The sequence below is a fragment of the Phoca vitulina genome, unplaced genomic scaffold (genome assembly GCF_004348235.1).
Source record: "Phoca vitulina isolate PV1807 unplaced genomic scaffold, GSC_HSeal_1.0 scaffold10, whole genome shotgun sequence".
NCBI classification, from domain to species: domain Eukaryota; kingdom Metazoa; phylum Chordata; class Mammalia; order Carnivora; family Phocidae; genus Phoca; species Phoca vitulina.
In genome coordinates, this window is record NW_022589713.1 from 36,805,404 (window position 1) to 36,831,725 (window position 26,322).

A 26,322-nucleotide genomic window follows, 5' to 3' on the forward strand; every position below is an offset into this window, starting at 1 on the left:
CAATACGTTCAAATGAAACCAGAAAAATTGATGTGAGAGGTGTTGGAAATAACTAAATTTACAAATATCATATAATGAAGGAAATGTTCTCTTCAAGTTTGGATATTAATTATTTTTTTAATTTTGAACTTCTTAACAATATTCATACAAAGCTAAATATTTTGCTTTAATATAATTAAATGCATATAATTATGATCCCATTATTATCATGACACTCTCTTAATTAGAACTTCTTAAAAGCACAAGAACATACTAATGAACTGTCACTAAAATAAGTAGAGGATGAATTAATTATTACAATTCAATCTAAAATTCCACTATCAAATTTACCACGCTTGATAATGTTTCACTGCCACCCCATAAATAATCTAGTATTTGCAACAGGTTCTCTATTATTCCTAATTCAAAGACAGGTTTTCTAGAAGATATAACATTAATAAGGATGAGGAGAAGAACAGTGCCATAATCTGAAGGTATCCCGTATTAAATATACAGAAGATATGGTCTACATCAACTGACTGACCACCATTTTGTTTCAAAATTACATGCTACCAAAGGAAAAGAACTGAATGTATGTGTGAATACTTCTGAAAGCATTTCAAAGGAGGCCAGAATTAGGTAACATACAGAAGAATCGTTTAACATATAGAAGAAACCACACACAGAGAATCATTAAGTGGTCAAGTTTTAAGGCATTCTAATTTGGATTGCTCAAAAACAAGAAATCCAATTGCAATGCAGCACTGCTTAAGGTATGAAACAGTATGGAATTAGACATGGGTGGCATCAATTATAAACAAACCCCACAAATCAGAACTGCACTTACTGTTTACTTTTTAATACAGAATTACATAAGGGAAGGTCTAGTTCTTTTCAAACCACACACTTAGTACGTTACATCAAAATACCAAACTGATTAAGTGCCAATAAACAAAGAATTAAAAATCAAGGAAAAGAATCACCATCATCTTTTGTCAACCTCCCTGCTTCCATTCTTGGCTCTCAGCAGTCGATTCACACACAGCAGCCAGCTGTATAACTTTAAAATATTATGTCGCCCCTTTGCTCAAAACGCACATCACTCAAGTCTATACCATGGACCACAGCATCCTCATCTCCTACTCCCTCCCCCTGCTTCACTTTACTCCAACCACACAGGCCTCCTTGCTCGCCCCTTAAATCTGGCAGGCATGCTCCCACCTCCGAATATTTGGACTTGCTGTTCCCTTTCCCATCAATGTTGTGCCTCAGATATTTGCAAGGCTCAACCGTGTAACGTATTCAGGTTTCTACTCAAATGTCACGCAGGTATAGTGGCTTTCCATGACATCCCTATTTAAAACAGCCTGTCTTTCCCACATCTACCAATCACTATTACTTTGCCTTTATATTTTTGTCCATGGTACTTAAGTGTATATTAATTCACTTATAATTTGTCTTCCTCCACTGTGAAGGTGGAGTTCTTCTCTTTACTGTTAAAACACAGGCTAGAATAGTCCCCAGAAGAGAATATATAAATTTTGTTGAATAAGTGAAATAAAAGACTGATTTTTCAAAGTACTACAAAGCTCTTCTCCATATTAAAACAAAGGGTAGAGATCAAAATAGCAGCATTATTTTTTGAAGAAACTGACAAACTGATTCTAAAATTAATAAGTAAATATAACAGATCTAGAATGGCCAAATCAAATTTGACAAAGAAGAATGAAATTGGAGCACTTACACAACCTAACTTCAAGACTTATTAAAAAGCTACAATAATCAAGACAGTGTGGTATTAGCCTAAGAATAGATATGCAGATCAATGCAACAGAATAGAGTTCAGAAATAAATCCACATATATAGTGTCAAATGATTTCCAACAAAGACCTGTAGTAAAATCATTGAGCAAACATTAGACATTTTAAGAAATGATGCTGGGAAAACTGGGTACCCATATGGAAAAAAAATAAATTTCAATCTTTTCATTATTCTATGCATGAAATTAAATCAAAATGGATCATAGACCTAAACATAAAATCTATCACAAGAAGGAATTTACAAAAATAAAAAAGAGCCAATTTTTGCAGCCTTGGGATAGGCCACGATTTCTTTAACAGGATACAAAAAGCACTCACAGCAACAAAAAACTAAATAAGTAAATTGGACTTCAACAAAATTAAAATTTAAAAAAATTTTTGCTCATCAAAAAAAAAAAAAAAAAACCAGTCAAGCCACAGACTAGGAAAAAATTTGCAATACCTATATTTGACAACAGAGTCATACGTGGAATATATAAAGAACTCCTAAAATCAACAAAAACAGACAAATAATTCAATAAAATAATGGCCAAAGATTTGAGTAGATACTTCACACACACACAAAGAGATATATAAATGATCAATAAGCACATGTAAAAGTGCTCAACAGGCTTAGTTATCAGGAAAATACAAACTAAACCACAAAGAGATACATTTCTATGCCCACTATGAAGGTTAAAATCTAAAAGACTGGCAATACCAAATGTTTACAAGACTGTGGAACAATTGAGCAACTCTCATACATTGCTCTTAAAAATGCTAAACAGTACAATTTTGGAGAACTGCTTGGTAGTTTCTTTTTAGAGTTAAACATACAACTATCTTATGACCCTGAAATTCTACTCCTAGGTATTTGTCTAAGAGAAATGAAAGTATCAGCACAAGAAGACTTATGTAAGAAAATTCATAGCAGTCTTATAGGAAACCCCAAATCTGGAAACAACACAGTGTTCATCAACAGGAGAATAAATTATGATATATTCATACAACATAATACTATCGAACAATATAAACAAATAACTGTTATATACAACATCATGGATGAATCTCACAGACGTTAGGTCACGTGAAAGAAGGCAGACACTAAAGAGTACATACTGTTTGTGATTTATATGAAGTCAAACAATAGGCAAAAGTAATCCATAATGTCAGAAATCATAACAGTCTGTCCATGAGCAGGGAATTGTATGGGGAGGGGCATGAGGGAAATTTCTGAGGTGATAGAAAATTCCCGAATCTGGTTTTGGGTAGAGTCAACCATGTGTCAAAAGTTATTAAACCAAGTAATTAAAATTTGTACATCTTACTATATGCAAATTATATCTCCATAAACAAGGGGCGGAGTTATGGTGTGGATATGAGAATTGTATATATATTTGTGCAGGAGCCTAAAAGGCATTGTTTTGTTTTCTTAAACCATAACATAGAATTGGCCAAAACAAGTCAGGATTTTCCCGATACTTCTTTCACTGCATCATTATTTGTTGCATTTTCACAGCCTTGGGGGAAATTCAGTCAACAATTAACCAGACAATAAAAGCAAAGATAATACTATCGAACTTAACAAAATTTAATAAAAGCAAAGATGTTCACAAAAATACTGTCCTTTTAAAATACATCATTTTCTACATGGCTTAATTTAATCTCTTAGCACAGGATTGCAGACACATGCCTTTAGTGGCGAGCTCAGCAATTGTAAATGACATATGGTATAATAAAAATAAAACAACTCAGATAAATAAATAGCACAACAGTTTTTTAAATTTGCACTAAGAAAATGAGAATCAGGTACTTGCATATCTGCTCAATTCCTAAGTGGTGAACTTTAAAGATATTTGAGAATTTAGGATAAATATCAAATGCCTGTCAATAAAGTTTGCCAAGAACATATACAGATTATATTAGAAAAGTACAAGAAGAATTCCACTTCTTTAAGTGAAATTATAAAGGGATTGTGGATTTAGAAAATAATCTTTGCTGACAAGTGCTCTACCAGCTGCTTCTCCCACCCCCACGGTAGATGGAATTTAGGATAATAATTATGTGCACCGTATTTCAGTAGTTTGACATGAGACTATCACAGAAATCTTCCTTTTTGTAATTCACCAAAAGCTTAGAGTACATTTCTAGGACTCACTATGGGAACATTTACTCTTCATCTTAAGCATGAGATAATTTATCAAGATCAGATATGATTTTTGAAAGATCATCTTAGTAGGCCCATAGAGGATGGTTAAGGGAGGGAGATGATTCTAGATAACCTGAGTAGAATGGATTCGATCATTTGAAAGGTCTTCAAAGCTGAGGCTTCTTTGAGATGAAAAAGAAACTCCATCTGTGGACAGCAGGTTCAGCCCATGTCCAAGAGTTTCAACCTGCCCTTCCTGCCAGCCCACCCTATGGATTTTGGACTTACCTAGCCAGCCTCCACAATTATATAAGACAATTCCTTGCAATAAATCTCTTTATATGTGTCTTCTACTGGTTTTGCTTTATACATTCTGTGTAGGACTGTTCTGTACACCGAATATTAGCATCCCTGGCTGCTTCCCCTTAAGGGCCAGTAGCAGTCAACGTCATTATGATAAACAAAATGGCTCTCACTCCACACACACACACACACACACACGCACAGACACACTTCCCGATGACCCTGTAGACATTGCAGAGGTGGTACAGTAAATCACTGCTAGAGTTGAGGAGGAGACTAGAGAGGCAAGAAAGTTGGGTATTGCAATGACCCAATGTGAGATAATGAGAATGAGAACTGGAAGGATAAGATGGATTTGTCAGACATTTCAAAAATAGGACTGGTAAAAGATTGCTAATGAAATGGATGTAGGATTTGAGGGAGAATGAATTGAAGAAGATGTCCAGGTTTCAATTAAGGTGATGCGGTGTAGAACATGACTGGGTTAAGGAAAGGGACTCCATTCACTGTGGGACTTGCTGAGCATGAGGTACCTATTAGACACATGCGTAAATGCCCAGCTCAAAATTTAGGTCTGTCATGCAAGAAAGGCCGCGATCAGACACATAGTTTTGGAGGTCTTCAGAAAATGGATGTGTTATAAAACATACCCCAATGTATTTTGCCTTCTTAGAAAATATTGTGTACTTTTCCTCCCAGAACCCATATACGGTTGAGACCAAGCCAGAGGCTGGGGCTTATAAACCCAAGGAAAGGCCTGAATGAAGAACACCTAGGGAAAGAGGAGGACATGGTAGAAGGGCAGTTTCTAGCGTGTGGATAGAGAACTGGGAAGTCTTTCTGAAGTTCAAAGAAGGAGCCAGATAGTAGGACAGAAGATCTGAGGGTTGCTGGAGTGGGGGTTGGGGTGGGAGGGATGGGATGGCTGGGTGATAGACACTGGGGAGGGTATGTGCTATGGTGAGCACTGTGAATTGTGCAAGACTGTTGAATCACAGATCTATACCTCTGAAACAAATAATACATTATATGTTAAGAAAAAGAAAAAAAAAAGAAGCAGGAGGGGAAGAATGAAGGGGGGGAGATCGGAGGGGGAGACGAACCATGAGAGATGATGGACTCTGAAAAACAAACTGAGGGTTCTAGAGGGGAGGGGGTAGGGGGATGGGTTAGCCTGGTGATGGGTATTAAAGAGGGCACGTTCTGCATGGAGCACTGGGTGTTATGCACAAACAATGAATCTTGGAACACTACATCAAAAACTAACAATGTAATGTATGGTGATTAACATAACAATAAAAAATTTAAAAAAAAAAAAGAAGGACCGAAGATAAGAAGGCAAGTTCGAATATCTTTGTTTTTCCTCCTCACGTCCTCTCCAGCAGAGGTGAACCCTGGGAATGGAGCAGAGCAGAGGGTTTGAGGGAATAATTCAGGTTCAGCCAGAAAAGACTGGAAGTTTCAGAGAAGCTTTGTGACCATCATGCCACTATATACTATATAACTAATATGGGCATTTAAAATAAGGCCCATGAGGGTAGACACGCTTTGTTCACTGTGGTATCCCCTGCACCTAGAATAGTACCTGACACCTAATAGGCAATCAATAAATATTTGTTGAATGGATAAGGTAGGGCTGATATTGTGCCCCCACTCTCAGTTAGTTCCCCATGGACTATGTGGCATAGGTGGGAATCTGAAGCTCCCACGTGCCACAGTGGGAATATAGAAAATGGATACAGTGCTCACTGGTGAGTCCACCAGGTTATCACTGCATGGAGGGAGCACAGAGAAGACAGCTCAAAACAGGGATGCCACGGTAGGTCCCCCAAAGCCACAGGGATAGGTTCACCTCATCTAAAGTCAACAGAGGCCAAAAGAAGAAGGCAACACAGAGTCCCCTCCCATTGGCGTGAGGATGCCTAAGCTTCCTCCTGTATCCAGCTGCCATTTTGGGAGAGGGAGATGGAGAGGAGAGCCCTTGAAATGGGAGAGAAACTTTTAGACCAAAACAGCTGATGTAAGTGTTAATGCCTATCTCCTCCATTTTCTGCTATCAGCAGGAACAGGGGTTCAAACCAAAATGATATATGATTATGGAAGATAAAGTTCTCATTTTGTACAACCAATTTTTATCCAAATTCATATGAAATGAAAAACTATGGAACCGTACAGAGCTCACTCAAGAGAAGAGCAAGAAGAGAAGCAGAACATAGAAACTTAAGAGTCCAGGGTTGGAAGAGAGAATAAGAAAAGAGTGTTCAGAGACATAAGATGGAAACCAGGACAAAGGAGTGTGGTCGAAACCACAGGGAAAAAAAAGTTCAAGAAGGAGATATGAATGATAAGGAAGAATTAGCCATCAGTTTAATAATCTAGTTGTTAGTTACTCTGGAGAAATACAAGGCTTTAGTCCACACTACCCAGGATTAAATCCAAACACTAGGTATGAATACCATGACTAGGTACTCCGCAAACTTCTGCCATCTAGTACCAGCCTACTCTCCCAGACTTTCCAAACTATACATATCAAAATATGCATTATAAATCAGGATATCCAACTCTCAGTCCAAGGTCTGAAACCAGCAAACTAGCTTGGTGACCTTGGACAAGTCTCTTCTCTTGGTTTCCCTTTTCTTGCCTATTAAGTTAAAGCATAAAATAATACCATTTCTAAAATGTGATTAGTAGTCCTAAGTATGCTAAGCTGGTATATCTGGAGCTCATGTACTTTTGCTATTCTTTTCCATCCAGGAGTGAGTCCTTACCTACTTTCAAGGCCCAAACTTACCCCACTTGTTTTGGGAGCCTCCCTGAACTATATCAGCCAGAGATCTCATTTGGTATTTACCCAGATTTCCTCCTGCATATATGTCTTGGCTTCCCAGGTGGACTGTATAAGTCACTTCACAACTGAGACCACTCCTTATAATTTTTTATAACCTTCACAATAGGAATCACAATGTCTTACATTCAGAAGATATTCAACAAATCTTTGTTCTTTTATTAATTATAAACTGTAAGCATTTTCAACTTTTCTCTTTTTGTGTTGTTCCCTGTTAGGTTTACGAATGTGAAAGTTCTGTAGACTGAACAAACTCACTCTACTAGTAGAAAGAAATAATCATGTAGCTTTAAAACAGAGGTGATGAAGATAAAAGTACCTGTCAAATATCACTGGAAGAGAAGTGGGAAATCCCTGCAACTCACCCTGCAAGAACATGTTTCTTTCACCATTATCCTTCAGTCTCCCTGGTACATTCAAATCTGCTCCATTTGTACACATAGAAATATGCTTTATTTACAAATGTTAATAGTAGCCTACAGCTGGATCCACAAAATCCCAGTAATCTGAATGAAATTGAAGTTTTCTATTGATGATCCACATTTTTCCAAGCTGGGTTTTAACACTCATCCTTGTATTTGCAGCATGCTGTTTAGAAATGTCTGCAACCGATATTTCTGCCTGGGATATAAGATAATGGCCAAAGGGCAGCTATTTGGTGTATCTAACATGTTGTGCATAATGCCAAAATGCCAATCATGATTCTGACGACTACAACGCCACAGTACCCTCTGTAGCACAATAGACTCTTATTATTACATATTTAAGTAAAAATTACACCTTATTTTTCTCTGCTTGATTCTTATTCTTGACTGCTCTCCTTGTGATCTATTTTGAATTATAAAAATTAGGAAGCTTAACATTCTTCGAAAAGAAAGTTTTGCTTCTCTTTCATAGAGTTTAAACCACAGTACAAAGGAGTGAACTTTATTAGTGACGACTTCTCTGTCCTTTTGAAATATATATATTAATACCTGTCTTTACTGGCCTATTGCCATAATTAAGAATAAGCTAAGATGTGAAAAAGTAAGTAGCATACACCCCATGACAAAAGAGTCCTTAATGTTTCTTATCAATTGTTTGTTCACCCACTAATTTGCAAAATTCTAGCACTTCACAATGGATCTCCTTATCAGTGCTGAGAATTCATAAAGTTCTACTGCACTCACTAATTTCTCTTTCCTTTGACTATTGCTTATCATTGGATTGTGTAATTGTATTGTTGATATTAACTGCTCTGGGAGACATTCCACTATATTTGAAAGAAACAATCATAATACTATAACAATACTTGAGAAAAAAAGAGACATAAAATTTTATACCTGTATTTTTCCCATCAGTAATGGTGTCAATGTATGTTTTTAAAAAATAATAATTGGTACTTAGCAAGGATAATGCCAGTTAACTGCATGCTGTCTTTTGATGAAATGTAGTATTTCCTTCTCAGTTCTTTAATAAGGCTGCACTTTTCCTTTTAGTTAACATATGATTAATCCAGAGATGAAAACTTATCAGTATATATAAAATAGTGCAAAAGGAGAAGCTATTTGATGGTTCTTTAAAAGTAGTAATATAAACTCTGCCTAGAGGTAAAGCATTTCTCTAAGGTCCCTATGAGACTGAATGCTCCATGAGGGCATCGAGGCTGGCTAGTAGCACATGTTCAATAAATACTCATTAACTGCATGAAAACCACACGTGGATTTAGCACTAATGGACCAGTTAATACTAGATTAGCAAGTTGCATCAACAACTATTTTTTTAACATAATCACTGCTCATTTTATATAACTGCTGCTATCTTTTAATTTTGTGCCACTTTTTAATTTGCACAGTTTATTCAAACACATTAACTTATTTAATCCTAGTGCTTTCTGAAATAGTTAATATTTTCACCCTAATTTACGGATGAGTACAGAACCTCTACAACCTCAAAACTCCCTCGTCGACTATAGATATCTCCCTTTGCTTAACCCAGTCATGGCCTGAGAGCTAGATTTCTAGAGTTAAAATGGTCCTCCAAATACATACTGAAATTATTGATGGATGAGATGATATGGTGTCTTGGGTTTATTTCAAAATAACCTACGGATGGCAGGGAGTGGGTAGTGGGTGGGCATAAAGACAGTATGTGATTGGCCCGAAGTAGCAAATTCTTGAAGCTGGGGGGTGGCTACATGAAGTAATATCTTTATTTCTGTAAATGTATGAAATTTTCCACAGTAAGAGTTTAAAAAAAAAAAAAGAAAGAAAAGCTGAGACGTAAATAAATAAACAAAACAGTCATTCTCAAGGTGTCTCACTAAAGATAGAGGATTTCTGCTGGTAGATTTTAAACTAACTCCACCCACCCCCACATCAGCTACAGGGATCTAATAGAAACTGACTCTTTTATATCCAACTGGAAATTGGCTAAGTAGCTTTGTAGCGCAGAACTTAATAGAAGGCCTCAAATACTTAAGATATATAGAAATGGCTAAATCTCTTGCATTTTAGTTTACTGGGAACACTGCACTCTGAATGCAACATGACATACATAGAATGGTGTGTTTCTCATTGTTGCCTACTTTTTATGAAGTCAGGTAGTTAAATAACAAGAAAAGTGAGCTCTGACTCCTGTATATAAGATTTAACTGTGTTCAGCAAGAGCTATAACTCCCAAGTTATATGCTTCTAAACATAAACCAAGGCCTTAGCTAATCACCAAGGATTGTTCTGCGAAATTATAGCTGGACTCAGCAAGGCAATAAAGATGAATTTTTCCCCCCAAAAGAAAACTATATTGAATCTTCAACTTCCAGATTCCAAGTATGTCAAGACAAACACACCACACAGTAGTGCTTTCCTTTTTTTTTTTTTTTTTTAAAGGTTTTATTTATTTGACAGAGAGGGAACACAAGCAGGGGGAGTGGGAGAGGGAGAAGCAGGCTTCCTGCAGAGCGGGGAGCCCAATGCGGGGCTCGATTCCAGGACCCTGGGACCATGACCTGAGCCGAAGGCAGACGCTTAACGACTGAGCCACCCAGGCACCCCAGTAGTGCTTTCCTTTTAATAGAAAGGAGTTTGATGGAAACTCTATTATCCAAGAAATCAGAGGAGGGAGCGAGGGAGGGGAGGAGGGAAGGAAGGAAGGAAGGAAGAAAGGAAGGAAGGAAGGAAGGAAGGAAGGAAGGAAAAGAAATCACAGCTGTCTCTTCTTTGAAATCAACTCTATATTATTTTCTCAGCTGAGGCAGAACAGGTCTTTAGGGTCCTGGAAAGGAATTTGATGACCAAGTACCTTGATTAAGAATGGGTGTTATGACCCTATTTCCTTGGGCCCCATGCCCAAGAGGGAAGAAAAGAATATTTACTAGGTTGAAGGGTCCCTGACTGGATCTCTGCTTGAGGGAGCCTGGAGCATGAGCAAAGGAAGGATCATGGGTCATGATACAACAAAAGCACAGGGGGAAAACAAGAGACAGCAACAAGAGCATCACTGGCATGGTCACTTGCACATGTGGACATTTGTAGCTTTTCCCTTTTTCAAGCTCTGCTCAGAAATAAAGGTTACTGGCAAGAAAAATTAAAGGACTTATTCTTATTTGAAGCATGGCAGCATTATTATCACCACAAACAGTAATAAAAGCAACTAGACTAAAAAGACAAAATTTTAAGGTGATTATTATTTCCTTCTCTGATTAACATATAACATTTTCATCCATATTCCCCAAATCAGATTGCTAAAGAAGTAAAATATACATATTCATTGCTATCTATACAAAGAGCATAATATAAGCTTAAAGAATTGCTAAGGGATCTTTTTGAGGCCTCTTGTTTTGCAATATACAATAAATTAGGGGTAGTTCAATGGAAAATCATTTATATTGACTTTATTTTTAATTATAAGACCTGTAAAGGGATGCAAATCTGGAACTATATAATAGTGAAATACTGCATGTAGCAATTAATATTTTCCTAACTTAAGATAATCTTCCCGAAGACAAGCCTGAACCATTTCAGGTGAACTTATTGGAGCACATCGCAAAGACAATGACAGCTGTGCACTTACATGACATAACAGAGCCAGCTCATGGTGACATGTGACAGCATTCCGGTTGGCTTCCATAAAGTACCTCTGTGTGCGCTTCCGTTCCCGTTCCAGCTTCTTCTCCAAAGCCAGCTGAGATGTAGACAAGTTGTCTAAATACTTCATCATGACGTCTGATATCATTGAGCTGACTTCTATGATATCTGGGCGGGCTTCTGCATCAGGAGTGAGGCACCTAAGAGAAGACAAGCTGATTAGAGCCCTCTGGTCAATGTCAGGACCAGGCCACGGGTGTGGAGGGTCAAGGTTAAACCCCACTGTGTGTCTACCATGGTGTTCGCACCCAAGAGCATCTGGGAAAGATGGACATCAAGCACAGTTTGGAATCCAAGACTTCTCAAATGGTATTTGGAAAGTTTGGGAAGCAGCACTGTTCTGTTTGCAGTGGGGCTGTTAGGCAAGGGCTACCAGCGGGCCATGAAGCTGCTCCTCGGGTCTCAGGACAGGTGGATATAGTCATCTTCTCCCATGTGAACTGGCTATTTTCTATAATTACTGCCAAGTCATTGGTCAGTGAAACAAAGAGGGATCCCAAGAATGTAGACCCTGATGCACCAAATGGAAGGTAGGTTTCTAGGGAGTCACAACTTATTGGCCTTTTCTAGCTGTATAGCAGCAATATCAACCCAACTTGATTAGTGTGTGTCTTACAAAACATGAATCATAAAAATAAAATGCAACCCAGTTACTTAAAGGTTTAAGATGTTTGTAATAATTTTTTAAAGTAACTAAGTGGACACATTGCATGCTAATATTTTCTGTGATTTGGAGGTAGGAAATGTCAATCAGCTTACTAAAGGGAATATTATTTATGCCACAGCTAAACACTAATAGAAAGCTATTCTAGACACAATGGGATCAATTATCAAGATCATTGTTAGCATGCTTTAAGTATTTCTGGCATTCGCTATAATATTTTGTCTATTTTTTTTAATTTATTTTTTTTAGATTTTATTTATTTGAGAGAGTGAGAGCTTGCCCATGAGAGAGTGAGAGAGAGAGAGAGAGAAAGAGAGTGCACACAAGTGGCGGGGGGAAGGGACAGAGGGAGAGAGAGAAGCAGACTCCTCACTGAGCAGGGAGCCGGACTCGGGGCTCAATCCCAGGACCCCGGGATCATGACCTGAGCTGAAGGCAGACGCTTAACCAACTGAGCCACCCAGGAACCCCAGTATTTTGTCTATTTTCTGAATTCAAAATCTCTAACTTCACTGAAGTCATGTTGCTTCTTAATAAACTTGAACTTATTTGGACTTTGAGAAAAAGATCTAATTTTCAACTTGTCGTATTTGATTTAGCAACCTATAGTTCATACAACTTCCACCTATACTGATGTCTCCAGGAAAGATTTGAGAACTATTTTATTTTTATTATTACTCTTCACCACAGAAGTCAAAATAAGACTCTAACTTGTTAATTTGCTAATTATTCTTTGTTTTTTACTTGATTATGAGTTAAATATACATATCTTAGACATTATCATTTCATGCTTAATCTTTATGTTATTTCTTTCTAAGGCAGTGGGCTTGCACTATGATTATGACAGGCACTTACATATCTGCTGAATTCATATTTAACAAAGTTCAGTCTATGCATTTGTAACAAAGAAAGACAAGGCCAGCTACATAATTTTGGGGGTATCCAGTACAAAATGAAAGTGTGGGGCCCAAGCAGGGAGTGAGGAAGTCAATCTCTCTTCCCATAGACCAGTGTCCCAAATGATGGTAGACAGGAGACTCCCAAGAGATTGTAACCTCCATGCCATCATGATGCACTTGGTACCTGGATTAGAGGTGGGCAAGAGGCCCCACTGAATCACCCATTGAGTGTACCACAGTGCTACCAGCCTGGTTAAGGATGGCTTCTTTTTTGCCATCACCCAAAGATTCAGCAGGGCACATACTGTACTCTGATCCTTTCCTTGTCTGCATTCACAAATCCATAGGGAAGGAGGGTAAAGGTAAACACAGGCCTCCTCTGCTGACATACCCAATCACCATATCAGGTAGAGAACAGTAGCAATGATGGGACAGGGACAGAGAGATGGAGCTGGAGGCCAGGCAGGGCCCACAGGGCCAGGAGCAGATGGCCGAGAATCTATGTCAGAGAGGTAGGAAGTTGGAGGGATCTCATAGGAACTGAGACTTCCAAGCCCTAAACATACATGCTCCTTGTCTCATCAGACTTCATTTCTGAAATACAAATTTAAAGATAAAATTATTAAGAATTTCATGACCTTGAATACAGAGCTTTAAACCCTAAGCATAGGACTGTTTGACTATGGGGGCCCTGAGCATTGCTCATAAGCATGCGAAGCTGAACTTCTGTGCCAGTGACATATTTGTATTCAAATTTCTTACTTTTGTTCATAATCATAAAAGCAGCTAGGATGTTGAATTTTACCTTCTAATTAAATCAGTTTCTTCATCTACTCTCACTTAATTAGCAAAAGTAATTAAAGCTGATAAAAATGCTTGGTTGACCTAGCGTTGGTTATGACTACCATGTGAGGGAAAAAAAAACAAAAACAAAAACAAAACCAGCATCTAAGCCTTTCATTAGTGCATTAGACTAAAGTCTGAGTCTGCAGATATTTAAACTGATTCAAGATAATATTAGCAGTTGAATTACAAGCTGAGTTTTTTTTTTTTTAATCAAAAAAGGAGTATAAGCTAGCTTTACGAATTATATAATTATATATTATGGTAAGTGGGAAAAAGAATGGTCTCTGTTCTGGCCTTTAGTCATCTCTTTCTCTCCCAAAGTTACTCCCCTTCCTGGATTTGCCATCACTGAAAAAGGAGCCACCAGGGAGATGCAATTTAGCATCACAATTAGGCAGGCAGGCTCCAGGTCAGATTGCTGGAGTTAAATCCCAACTCACCCTTTATTAACTTATCTTGGACAAGATTTAGCTTCTAAGTCTCAGGTAGCCTATCTGTAAAATGGGATAATCATAATATCTACACCTCATCAAGCTGGAATGGCAATTAATGAAGTCATCTGTGTAAAGTGCTGGGACATTGTAAATGCTCAATACATTGAAAAGAAAATCCACACTTTTATTTTTTCTCAATTCCCTCCCATATTTAACCAACACAAAATGCTATGGCTTCTCCCTACTAAATATTTGTTGAATCCTTATCCCTACCCTCTAATCGACCACTATTAGCCTATTTGATCATTGCTTTCTTGGACTACTGAAAGAGTTTCCTAAATGACACTCATCTTTTGTCCACCTCTGACCATACTGTAAACTGTCACAGAATTATATTCCTAAAACTGACTATATCACTTCTCTGTTAAGAATTCCTCAATAGCCCCTTATGGTCCAATAGAACAAAACTAAAATTTCCAGCATTCCATAAAAGCCCCCTCTGGAACCAGCCCTTACTTCACCTCTAGCTTCACACCAAATGCTTCCCCTTGTCCAGCTACACACCAAATGCTCCTGTCTGTCCTTTCCCACGTAACCCAGGGCTCTCTTATGCCCCCATTTCTTTGCTCATTTTATTCCCTCTGCTTGAATTTGTTTTTCCCAATGATATCTGCCTTTTTCCAGATCCCATCCCTATCTGCTTGCCAAAAACATCACTTTTTTCCAAGTCTCCATTAGGAAGACTTCTTGGATCACCCTCAAATGACTTATCATCCCCTTTTTGTATATTCTCATTACATTTAAGTCCTTAAACTACTATAATATTGTATTGCAATGATCCATTTCACCACTAGAAACTGGAAACTTCTTGAGAGGACAGACATATGTCACCTTCACCATGATCTCCTCAACATGTAAAATGGAACCTGGGTCCTGGTAGGTACTCAGCAGATGAATGAATGAATGAATGAATGAACTTAGGCTAACATCTAAGAATTTACCTGTCCCAAAATATATACCCCAAATATTTGGCCACAAACTTTTAGACTTCCAGGAACATCTCTTACCAGAAGTTCTAAATTAGCTTCAATACTCTAAAATATATCCCTGCTTAGATATTTCAGAGAAATTCTTAAGAGTGAACAAATGTTTCAATGAATCTCCAATCAAATAAACATAAAATCATGTTCTAGAAGAAATCTAGGTTGTTCTACTCACCCCACCCACTTTGTCTCCACTCTGCTCTGAGACCAGATGGAAAGAATTGGAGGGATCTGATGTTCAATTGTATTCATTTTGTGTTTTAAGAAACAAAGAGTTGAGCATTATGGTGGCATGAGTTGTTCCCTTTGTCTCTCTCCTTCAATTCATAACCAGTCAGACATCCATAACCTAACAGGGTTTGGTAATTTGGTAATAAACACATAGCATAAAAAAGGGCACAAAAATATAAAAAGGGGAGAAGAAAAATGACAGAACGTGTGTAGATAAATGAAGATAAGTTATCAGCATAAAATGGACTGTTTTATCTCTGAGACATTTTATACAAACCTCATGGTAACCACAAAATGAAAATCTAGAGCAAAGACACAAAACAGTAATAAGGGGGAAAGTGAGCAAATTATCATAGAAAACCACCAACCTAAAAAGGTAAATAGAAACACAAAGAAAAAAGAAACAATAGAGACATAAAACAATCAGAAAATAAAAGACAAAATGGCAGTAGTAAGTCTTCATATATCAATAATCACTCTAAATGTAAATAGGTGAACCCACCAATCAAAAGGCACCAAGTGGCTAGATAAATTAAAAAACAAGACCCAACTATATGCTGCCTTCAGGAGACTCACCTCACCTCCAAAGACAAACAGATTCAAAGTGAAGGGGTGGAAGATGATACTCTGAGCAAATAGTAACCAAAAAAAAAAAAAAAAAAAAGCAGATATAACCATACTTAGATCAGACAAAGTAGACTTTAAGCCAAAAATGTAACAAGAGACAAAGAAGGTCATTACACAATGATAAAGGGGTCAATACACCAAGAAGATATAACAATAATAAATACATATTCTCCCAACATCTCAGCATTGAAATACATTAAGCAAATACTAACAGATCTTAAAGTATAAAAAGACAATACAATAATAGTAGAGGACTTCAACACCTCACTATCAGCAATGGATAGATCATCCAGACAAAAAATCAACAAGGAAACATTGGAACTAGCCATACTTTAAAACAAATGAACTGAGATACATATAGAACATTCTATCCAATAGCAGCAGAATACACATTTTTCTCAAGCACACATGGAATATTTTCCAGAATAGACCACATGAGAGGCCATGAAACTAATTTCAGCAAATTTAAGAAGACTGACATCATGCCAACTATCTTCTCTACTACAATGACATGAAATTAGAAATCAACAAAAGCAAAGTGAGTAGATTTTAAAATATGTGGAAACTAAACAACACATTTCTAAATAACCTATGGGTCTAAGAAAAAATCAATAGGGAAATAAAAATTTATCTCGAAACAAATTAAAATGAAAATGTAACATATCAAATTTTGTGGAATGCAGCAAAAGTCGTTCTAAGAGTCCATAGCAGTAAACACATATATTAAGAAATTAGAAAGATCTCAAATAAACAACCTAACTTTATACCTCAAGGAACTAGAAAGAGAGAAACAAATTAAACCCAAAATTAGCAGAAAGAAGGAAATAACAATCAGAGTGTAAATAAATTAAGTAAATTAAGTAGAGTCCAGAAAAGCAATAGAAAGAATCAATGAAACTAAAAGCTGGTGTTTTGAAAAACAAACAAAATGGACAAATTTTTAGGTAAGCTAAGTAAAAAGAGAGAAGACTTAAATTTAAAAATGAAAAAGAAGACATTACAGCTGATACTACAAAAATATAGACAAGAAACGGATAAATTTCTAGAAACACACAACCTACCAAGACTGAATCAGGAAAAATAGAAAATCTGGACATACCAATAATGACTCAAGAGATTGAGTCAGTAAAACTCTCAACACAGGAAACTCCAGGGCCAGACAGCTTCACTGGTGAATTCTACCAAACATTTAAAGAATTAACACCAATCCTCTTGAGACTCTTCCAAAATATTGAGGAGAAGGGAACACTTCCAAACTCATTTTACAAAACCAGCATTGCCTTGATACCAAAACCAGATAAAGACACCACAAGAAGAGAAAAGCATAGACAAATATTCCTGATGAATACAGACACAAAAATTCTCAACAAAATATTAGAAAACAAAATTCAAGCACGCGTCAAAAGGATTAAGCACTATGACCAAGTGGGATTTATCCCTGGGCTATAGGAGGATTCAACACATGGGTAATCTGTCACATCAATAAAGTGAGAGATTGAAACTATATGATCATCTCAATACCTACAGAAAAAGCATTTAATAAAATACAACAACTTTTTATGATAAAAACCCTTAACAGATTGGGTATAGAAGGAACATATCTCAACATAAAAAAGTCAAACTCACAAGTCACATTATACTCAATGGAGAAAAGTTGAAAGGGTTTCCTCTGAGATCACAAGCAAGGCAACGTTACCCACTCTCATCATTCCTATTTAATATAGTATTAGAAAAGTCTTAACTAGGCAAGACAAAGAAATAAAAGGCATCCAAATCTTGAAGAAAGAAGTAAAAATTTCTCTATTTCATTTTAATTTCTCAAGGCATCCAAATCTTGAAGAAAGAAGTAAAAATTTCCCCATTTCTCTCTAGAGAAATTAAAAAATTTCTCTATTTACTCTATTTTTCTATATAATCTTACATATAAAAAATCCCAAAGAGTCAATCAAAAAGACTGTTGGAATTAATCAATGATTTCAGGAAAGTGGCAGGTTACAAAATCAACTTACAGAAATCAGTGACATTCTTTTATACTAATGATGAAGCATTAGAAAAAGAAATAAAGAAAACTATCCAAACAGCAATAGCATCAAAAATAATAAAATATTTGGGAATAAATTTAACCAAGGAAGTGAGAGATCTCTACAATAAAAACTACAAGACTTGGCTGAAAGAAACTGAAGAAGACCCAAATAAGTGGAAATACATTTTGTGTTCATGTTTCAGAGAAATAAATATTGTTAAAATGGCCATGCCACCCAAAGCCATCTATAGATTCAAGGCAATTCCCATAAAAATACCAAAGGCATTCTCCACAGAAACAGAAGAAACAATCCTAAAATTTGTGTGGAACCACAAAAGGCCCTGAATAGCCAAAGCAATCCTGAGAAAAAAAGAATAAAGCTGGAGATCACACTTCCTGATTTTAAACTATACTACAAAACCATAATAAAAACACTATGGTACTGGCACAAAAATAGACCCATAGACCAATGGAAGAGCATAGAGAGCCCCAAACTAAATCCCAGCATATACAGTCAATGAATATTTGACAATGGAACCAAGAACAGCCACCGGGGGAAAGACAGTCTCTTCAACAAACGGTGCTGAGAAAACCGAAGAAATATATGTGGAACAAAGAAACTGACCCCTATCTCACACCACCCACAAAAATTAACTCAAAATCCATCAGAGATTAAACGTAAGACCTGATACCATGAAACTCTTAGAAGAAAGGAAAGGAAGAAGCTTCCTGATATTGGTCTTAGCAATGATTTTTTGAATGTGATGCCAAAAGCACAAACAACAATAGCAAGATACAACAAATGGGACTATATCAAACTCAAAAGCTTCTGCACAGCTTTTGGTACTCAGTTAATGAAATGAAACAACAGCCTATAGAGCAGAGAAATTTTTACAAACCACATATCAGAGAAGGGGTTAATACCAAAATGTATAAAGAACTAAACACAACTTAATAACACTCAAACAAGGGGTGCCTGGGTGGCTCAGTGGTTAAGCATCTGCCTTCGGCTCAGGTCATGATCTCAGGGTCCTGGGATCAAGCCCCGCATCGATCAGCGGTAAGCCTGCTTCTCCCTCTCCCACTCCCCCTGCTTGTGCTCTCTCTCTCTCGCTGTGTTTCTCTCTGTCAAATAAATAAATAAAATCTTTTAAAAAAAATAACACTCAAATAATTTGATTAAAAATGGGCCAAACTAAATAGGTATTTTTCCAAAGAGGACATCAAAATGGCCAATAGGCCATGAAAAGATGCTCAACATCACTAATCATCAAGAAGATGCAAACAGGGGCACCTAGGTGGCTGTTGGTTAATTAGCCAACTCTTGTTTTTGGCTCAGGTCATGATCTCAGGGTCATGAGATCAAGCCCCGCGTCGGTCTCTGCACTCTGCATGGAGTTTGCTTCAGATTCTCTCTCCCTCTCCCTACAGCCCACTCTCTCTCTCTCTCTCTCAAATAAATAAATAAAATCTTAAAAAAAAAGAAGATGCAAATAAAAACCTTACACCTGTTAGGATGCTACCACCAAAAGGAAAAGAGATAACAGGTGATCGTGAGGATTTGGTGAAAAGGGAACACTTACACATTGTTGGTGAGAATGTAAATTGGTCCAACCACTGTGAAAAACAGTATGGAGATTCCTTTAAAAAATTAAAAATAGATCTACCATATGACCCAGCAATTCCACTTCTGGTAATACACCCAAAAGCAAAGAAAACAGAATTTCAATGAGTTATCTGCATTCCCATGTTTATTGCAGCATTATTCACAATAGCCAAGATATGGAAACCTAAATGCCCATCCTTGTATGAATGAATAAAAAAGAGGTGGTACATATATACAATGGGATATTATCCAGCCATGAGAAAGCAAGATATATTCCCATTTTTGACAACATAGCACATTATGGAACTTGAGCACATTATGCTAAGCGAGATAAGTCAGAGAAAGACAAGTACTGTATGATAACACTTATATGGAATCTAGAAAAATCAAACTTATAAAAAAATAGAAAACAAATGGTGGTTACCATGACATGAGGGGTGAGGGGATAAGAATGATGGTGTCTAAGGGTATAAACTTATAATGAGTCGTAAATAAGCCATAGAGATCTAATGCACAGAATAATGAATACAGCCAATGATACTGTAATATAATTATGTAAGTGATAAATATTGCTTCATTGGCAATCATATTACAATATATAAATCTATCAAAGTGACACACTGTACACCATAAATTTACAAAATGGAACATGTCAAATTTACTTTGGGGAAAATTTTAAAAAAGAGAAAACCAAAGAGTTGAAGGTAGGATGAAAAATGTAAAGATCCACCTGTCCTTAGAACTAGCTGAAATCATTAACTGTGCTAGTCATCATGACTGTCTCTGAAACAAAGCACCAGACGGCTTCTGCAACCAGGCACAGCTAGAGAAATGTAAGGCAATTGGAAGATTTTGTGCATAAAAGGAAATGTTCTTCTTTTTTAGAAAGTAAACAGACAATATTCTTTGAACAGTGTACTGGAAGGTAAAAATAGTAATGCTGGTACTGGGCAGAGCAACAAAATGGATTTATTTTCTGCCCCAAACTCTTCAGGGTTGCTAAGTTATTCTCCCAGTGTAAAAGCCTGCTAGGAAAGAAAAGTTCCAGTGACAGAATGTGCTTGTACACCACATGAACGAATAGGAAAAAGGAAAGATACTGCACATGAGAAACACAACTGCATGTGCTCTACCCAAGACAGGATGTAGAAGGTGAAAATGAGAAGATGGAAAAGCAGAAGAAGCAAGAAGATCATGTAACTGGAAACACTAAAAGCCTGCCTCACTTGGGTATCTCTAATTCTGACACACACTTCTAATTGTGAGCTGACCTGGGTCTCCTTGGAATTCCACTCCATGGTCTTGGCTCCACTTTCTGAACTTCCACAGAATAAACCCAATTGTTTTCATATTTTCAGTGTCATTCCATTTTCCTTCCTGTACCCCCAAACTTGTTGACTCAACTTTCAAGCCACCATGGAAACAGCCCCACTTCTCTCCATCAGCACCACCACCACTGCAGTCAGAGTCGCCATCATGTCTCGGTGGACTGCTGGACCTACTTCCCCTCCCGCCCCCATTCCCTGCTTTCTATTCCCCACAGAACAGCCAGCATGATCTTTGCTACAGAAGAAATTTTCACTATATCGCACTTGTAAATAACCTTTAGTTTTCTCCTCAGTACTCGAGATAAATATTCAAAACCCTCAACATGGCCTATCAGACCCCCCAGCCCTAATCATTCTTTGGCTATTCTCGCCCTGACTTAACATGCTACATCTTCAATTTCTTTTAGTTCCTCAAACTAATAAGCTCTATGCTGGTCTATGGTATGCTTTCTCCACACTTAACTATTTGAGAATTAGTGGTTGTTCAGGTCTCAGATTATATGTTCTTTCTTCATAGAAACTTCCCAAAGTCCCTAGACTAGGCCAAGTCCTTCTGGAATCTCTCATTGCTCCAATCTTTATCCAATTTATCATAATTTGTTTTGTATAATTAATTCCACAAATAGCAACACTACAATTATTAATAACAATATCTAATTTTATTGAGGGTTCACTAAGTGCTGGGTACTATTCTAAAAGCACTAGAAGCATTATCTTATTTAATCTTCAGAACAAGCCCGTGAGCAGTTACTATTGCTACCTGTACATCACAGATGAGAAAAGGAGGTAGGTGGAAGAATAGGGATTAAAATCCAGCTGATTCTAGAACCTATTAACGTTCTTAACTTTTCCCTGTAATGTTGGTACCTGACTCCTCCACTAACTTGTTAGCCCCAAGACACATGGATACCAATAGCCAGGGAGCCTGTCAGAAGCAAATTATGATCCTGTTTGCCCAGCGCCACAAAATCAGAACAATGTCTCTGTACATTTTCTCTGTACCACCCCTTCCCTGCTCTTTGTGGTGTTCAAATACCTATGAGAAGGAGAAATTAAATAAGTAAATCTGGTATTCTGTCTTGACATCTCTGGAGACTTCTTGAATTTTTGAGGCACTTTCCAGAAAACAAATAGCAGAGAACAGGACTAAATTGTGGAGATGAGCAATTTAAATACATTTGTCTGGATTCATTAGCAACAGGACACGATCTAATATATGCAGAATTCAGATTATTCAGAAAGGGGTTTCAGCTCATTTCCCATAATATTAACAATGATAATTGCCAATATTGCTTAAGAGTTACCATTCACCAAGCTCTATGCTAAGTGATTTTTCTAGTTACTTTGTATAATTATCACACCAGCCTGATGAGGTTGATATTATTACAATCCCCTTTTTACTGGATGAGGGAACAGAGATTCAGAAAGAATGGTCAAATGTTTTTCAGAGTCTGCAGTTAGTGAAACTCAGCCCCGGCTGGGCCTAGGCCCCTTAGAACAGTAGGACACCATTGTGCTAAGCAAGGAAAGATTCAAGATACAACCCTACAAACTGAGAGGAGTATCTATTAATGCAAAACGATGGGCTGGGAGGTGAAAGTGAAGGGAATACATCTCTTACATTCCATCAGAGATAGTGCTAAGTGCCAGGATAGATACAGAACCAAATGTAAAGGGAATTGGGCAGGAGAATAGATAGATATTCTATCTGGGGTGACTCTGGGATTTCTATAAAAATAATAAGGATTTGACTCAGATTGATGGGGCAGGAAAGTAATCTTGAGCCAACTAAGGAATGTACGTTGGTATAGAAATAACAATCAGTCAGAAAACAAGTCATTTATTCAGATAACCAATATTTGTTAAGGGTTGATCTTGTCCCAGGCACTGCTCTGGGCGCTGAAGAGCTATGAACCAGACTGGAAAAGTCTCTGCTGTTATAGAGTTTTCCTTCTGGTGGGGACGAGACAGGCAATAAAGAAACAGGTCTGCACACACACGCACAGGTCTAATATGCCAGAGGGAACATGTTTAATATACCAGAGGGAAGAGAAGTCCAGGAAAAGGGAAGAGCAAAGACAAAGGGCCAGAGGCAGGCGCATGCCAGGACTCGCAGGGAGCTCCCTGTGGCTGGCAGCGAGGGAGCAGAAGGAAAGTGGGAGGGAAGGGTGACAGATCAGCTGGGACAAACCCTGTGAGGTCAGAACTTTGCAAATGCAACAGGAAATGACTTTCATTAAACTCCTACTATATTGATGGCTGGAGCACTTCTTTCTGACTTTCTTTGAAAAATTATTATACAACATAACATTACAATTTAGAAATAGAAATGAAAAAGTACTTGCAATTTTATCATCTAACATGGCCTTTTTCAGTTTCCTATGTCCTTGTCTAGCCTTTTCCAACATCCATGTATATATTTACGTTTTTATCATAGTTACAAACAGCTCTACATCCTGTTAGCTTCTTATCATCTTTGTTTTACAGGTTGATACAAAGCCTTCTGAATAATCATTCTAATGGCTGCATAATATTTCAAGTGCATATCCACTTCCTCTTGGACACACTTCAGTGGCTTCCAGATGGTCACCATTACTGATGATGCACAAATATTTTTCTAGGTTTGGATTATTTGGGAGCCCTTCCACTTCATGAATATTTACTTGGTAAATTCATAGAGATGTGAGGTATTTCTTGATAATCTCTATAGGTTTGAAATTGTGAGACTAATTACCTGCTGATGGTATCTGTCACTTTCTCAGAGTAGATGCCTTCTGGCACTGGTTCATAAACCGCCTCCACTATCTGCAAAACAGACAGACTAGCATGATGGACGTAAAGAGGCTATTAGTATGTACAATACTTGGCCACAACATGAGAGCTACTCAATGAGCATTATAACCATGCACAAATTTTAATCAGAAACAAAAACATCCCAACAAATAAAAAATTAACATCAATTAAACAGCTCTTGAGCACAGATTGTATTCTTCAAGCTGAGTTAAAGTTAGCCTCAGATTCATAATAAATGACGTGTAGGATAATATAATGTGCCGATTATAGGCAGTCCAAACCACAATTAAAAATAAAAGACCAAAAGTAATTTGATATGTTTATTTGTATAATTTTCTATGATAAATGAGGACAATTATAGGGGGAATGCACCATAGCACATGATGTATATTTAGAAGAAAGGGGAAAAAATGAGCTGGATCATGTGGCCAATAAAACAATGTGCCTGCTTTTAATTGACGGTTTTATAAAAATCACAAATGTTCTATTTAGGAAGAAAAGGAATGGCATTTTTAGCAACACAAGACCCTTTTGTCTCCCAACACTGCTTACTTTTGTAGCCAGGGAGAGCATGTTGGTACTATAGAAGGGAGGATTCAGAGTTGCCATCTGATAAAGGATGCAGCCGGCCGCCCAGACATCAGCCTTCTCCCCATACGGCTCACTCTTCAGTACCTCAGGGCTGAATTAAAATAAGGGTGTTAATAGATACTGAAAAAGGGAGAAGAAATCAGCACAGAAAAAGAGTCCAATTTTCAAGCAATAGTTGGAGATATGTGAAAAAAGAATTGAAACTCTTTCTCACTAATTCAAGTAAATGTATTAAAAAGTATCTTTGAATTCTCCCAGACTCAGATGAATCAAGAAGCATGATCAAACAATTCCATTTTAAGCACTAAATATCAATGAACCATATAAATATTGCCTATTAAGTATCCAAGGAAGTTTTATTTCCAGAAACAATTATCCCTCTGTGGTAGATGGAATTGTTGGCCCCAGTTCTTTACTATTCTAGAGATTTTGTGCATCTCACTCTTACAATGGCCTCTTGGTGGGCAGTATTCATTACCCACCCCTGCCTCTGGTTTTGTTTTGTGTTGCTTTGGCCAGTGGAATATGGAAATGTCAGTGAACCAGACCAGAGCCTTTGTCTTAACAAATACTGAGGGCTTTCATTTGTCCTCCTAGGAGATTCTGTCCATTACCAAGAGAAGAACATATCCCAGTGACTGCTATCCCACCAGCCTGGGCCCAGCAGAAGATACGTGGAGTAGATCTAACACAGACAATGCATAAACCTACAGCCTAAAGGAGAACTTGCCCAGAAGACCCAGACCTGTGAGTCTGACAATAAATGCTTATTGTTGAATGCCACCAAAATTTTTGTGATTTGTTAATCAGCATTATTATGGGAAAAACTGACTGATACGGTACCCTCCCCTCTGCTACTCAACTCCAGCCTATAAAGCAGGAAGAAGACCATATTTAAATATGTTGCAGAAAATGACAACATCCATCATGTTCATGTCTTCTGAATTTGCCTTTCCAATCTGAAAACGGAGGCTGTCAGCTTTTAAATAAACTTAAGCCATGAGAATTTATGGGTTTGACTTTTTTTTTTTTTAATGTGGAGGCAAGTGCGGTTCCCCTGGATATTTTGAAGTAATAGAAGTTTCCTCTATCATATTTGTAGAATGAAACTCAGCAAAGGGTTGAAAGCATTTAATACCCACATGTCCTAAATTAAGTAGTTTAGCAATTCAGTTCTACAATATGTATTTAGGACTGTGCTCAGCCCTCTACATAAATAGAGTAGGGATTAATGGTTAACTGTGATGGTGGGTTAAGGTATAAAGAAACTGACAAACTGATATTAGAATAATCAGAGTAGACATAAATCAATGTTGACTATTAAGAATAATCAAGGAGTTGCTATTTTTGCGAGATTATGAAGAATTTCTGGTTTTAGATTTACATTATGTGCTTGCAGAGGAAAGTATGATTTCTAGGGCTCTCAGTTGAGCATTTTCATTTTTGGTATTGAGCTCAATAATATGGCAAGGGGGAATTGGAAATGAAATTTCCAGAGCTCTGTTCTTTCTAACTGTATAAAAAGTGTCTCCTGTTGTCACCTGGTCAACTGTTCACATTAAAAAATGCCTTAACAAGAAATAATGTCCTCTACAGAAAAAAAAAATGCTTTGGTTCCCCACAGGCAAATTTCTCAGGTTTTAATCTATAGAGAACTCAGAGGATTTGTTTCATATTTCCAAAAGCTCATGAAGCAGATGCTATGACTGTTCTACCCATTTCCCCTCAGACCCTTTTTCCATTTCCTGTTCCTGGTATGCTTTCACTCTCAACAGCCAGCATCTGTATTTCTTTGGAATATTTCTTCTGAAAAAATAATTACTCAACCTGGGGGAAAACACTTGTAAGAACAGAGTTTACTCAGTTGATTGTTCTCATCATTTCACCTCCTCCTCCTTCTCACTGAAGACCACAAACTCCTCTTTTTCCCACAGCTGTGCCCCTTTACACTGTGGCTTTGCAGCTCCCATTAAAGGAAAGAGTCTATTTCTCTACCCCTTGAATCTGGACTTAATATGCTTGCTTTGGCCAAGAAGAT

General features: G+C 37.4%; 2 protein-coding genes across 8 annotated transcripts in view; both read right to left on the reverse strand.

Moving 5' to 3' along the window:
* LOC116635089 (serine/threonine-protein kinase Nek10-like) overlaps nucleotides 1–24,368 on the reverse strand; it is an 87,533-nt gene extending 63,165 nt beyond the window's left edge. For 5 of the 7 annotated variants that reach the window (XR_004300100.1, XM_032408826.1, XM_032408830.1 and 2 more), the window contains exons 1-3: nucleotides 24,246–24,326; nucleotides 23,635–23,705; nucleotides 11,126–11,339 (exon numbers count right to left, since the gene is read on the reverse strand). Coding sequence is in view for 6 of the 7 variants with exons in the window: in XM_032408826.1 (XP_032264717.1) it covers nucleotides 11,126–11,339; nucleotides 23,635–23,705; nucleotides 24,246–24,302 (342 nt within the window). In the remaining variant the exon portion in view is untranslated. Of the gene's footprint in view, nucleotides 1–11,125; nucleotides 11,340–23,634; nucleotides 23,706–24,245 lie in introns of all 7 variants that reach the window. The other 2 variants (XM_032408827.1, XM_032408825.1) reach the window with 1 other exon arrangement.
* Nucleotides 24,316–26,322, reverse strand: part of LOC116635088 (serine/threonine-protein kinase Nek10) — a 132,985-nt gene continuing 130,978 nt past the window's right edge. The window contains exon 23 of the mRNA XM_032408824.1: nucleotides 24,316–24,375. Within this exon, the coding sequence (XP_032264715.1) occupies nucleotides 24,362–24,375 (14 nt within the window). The 3' untranslated portion in view covers nucleotides 24,316–24,361. The remainder of the gene's footprint in view (nucleotides 24,376–26,322) is intronic.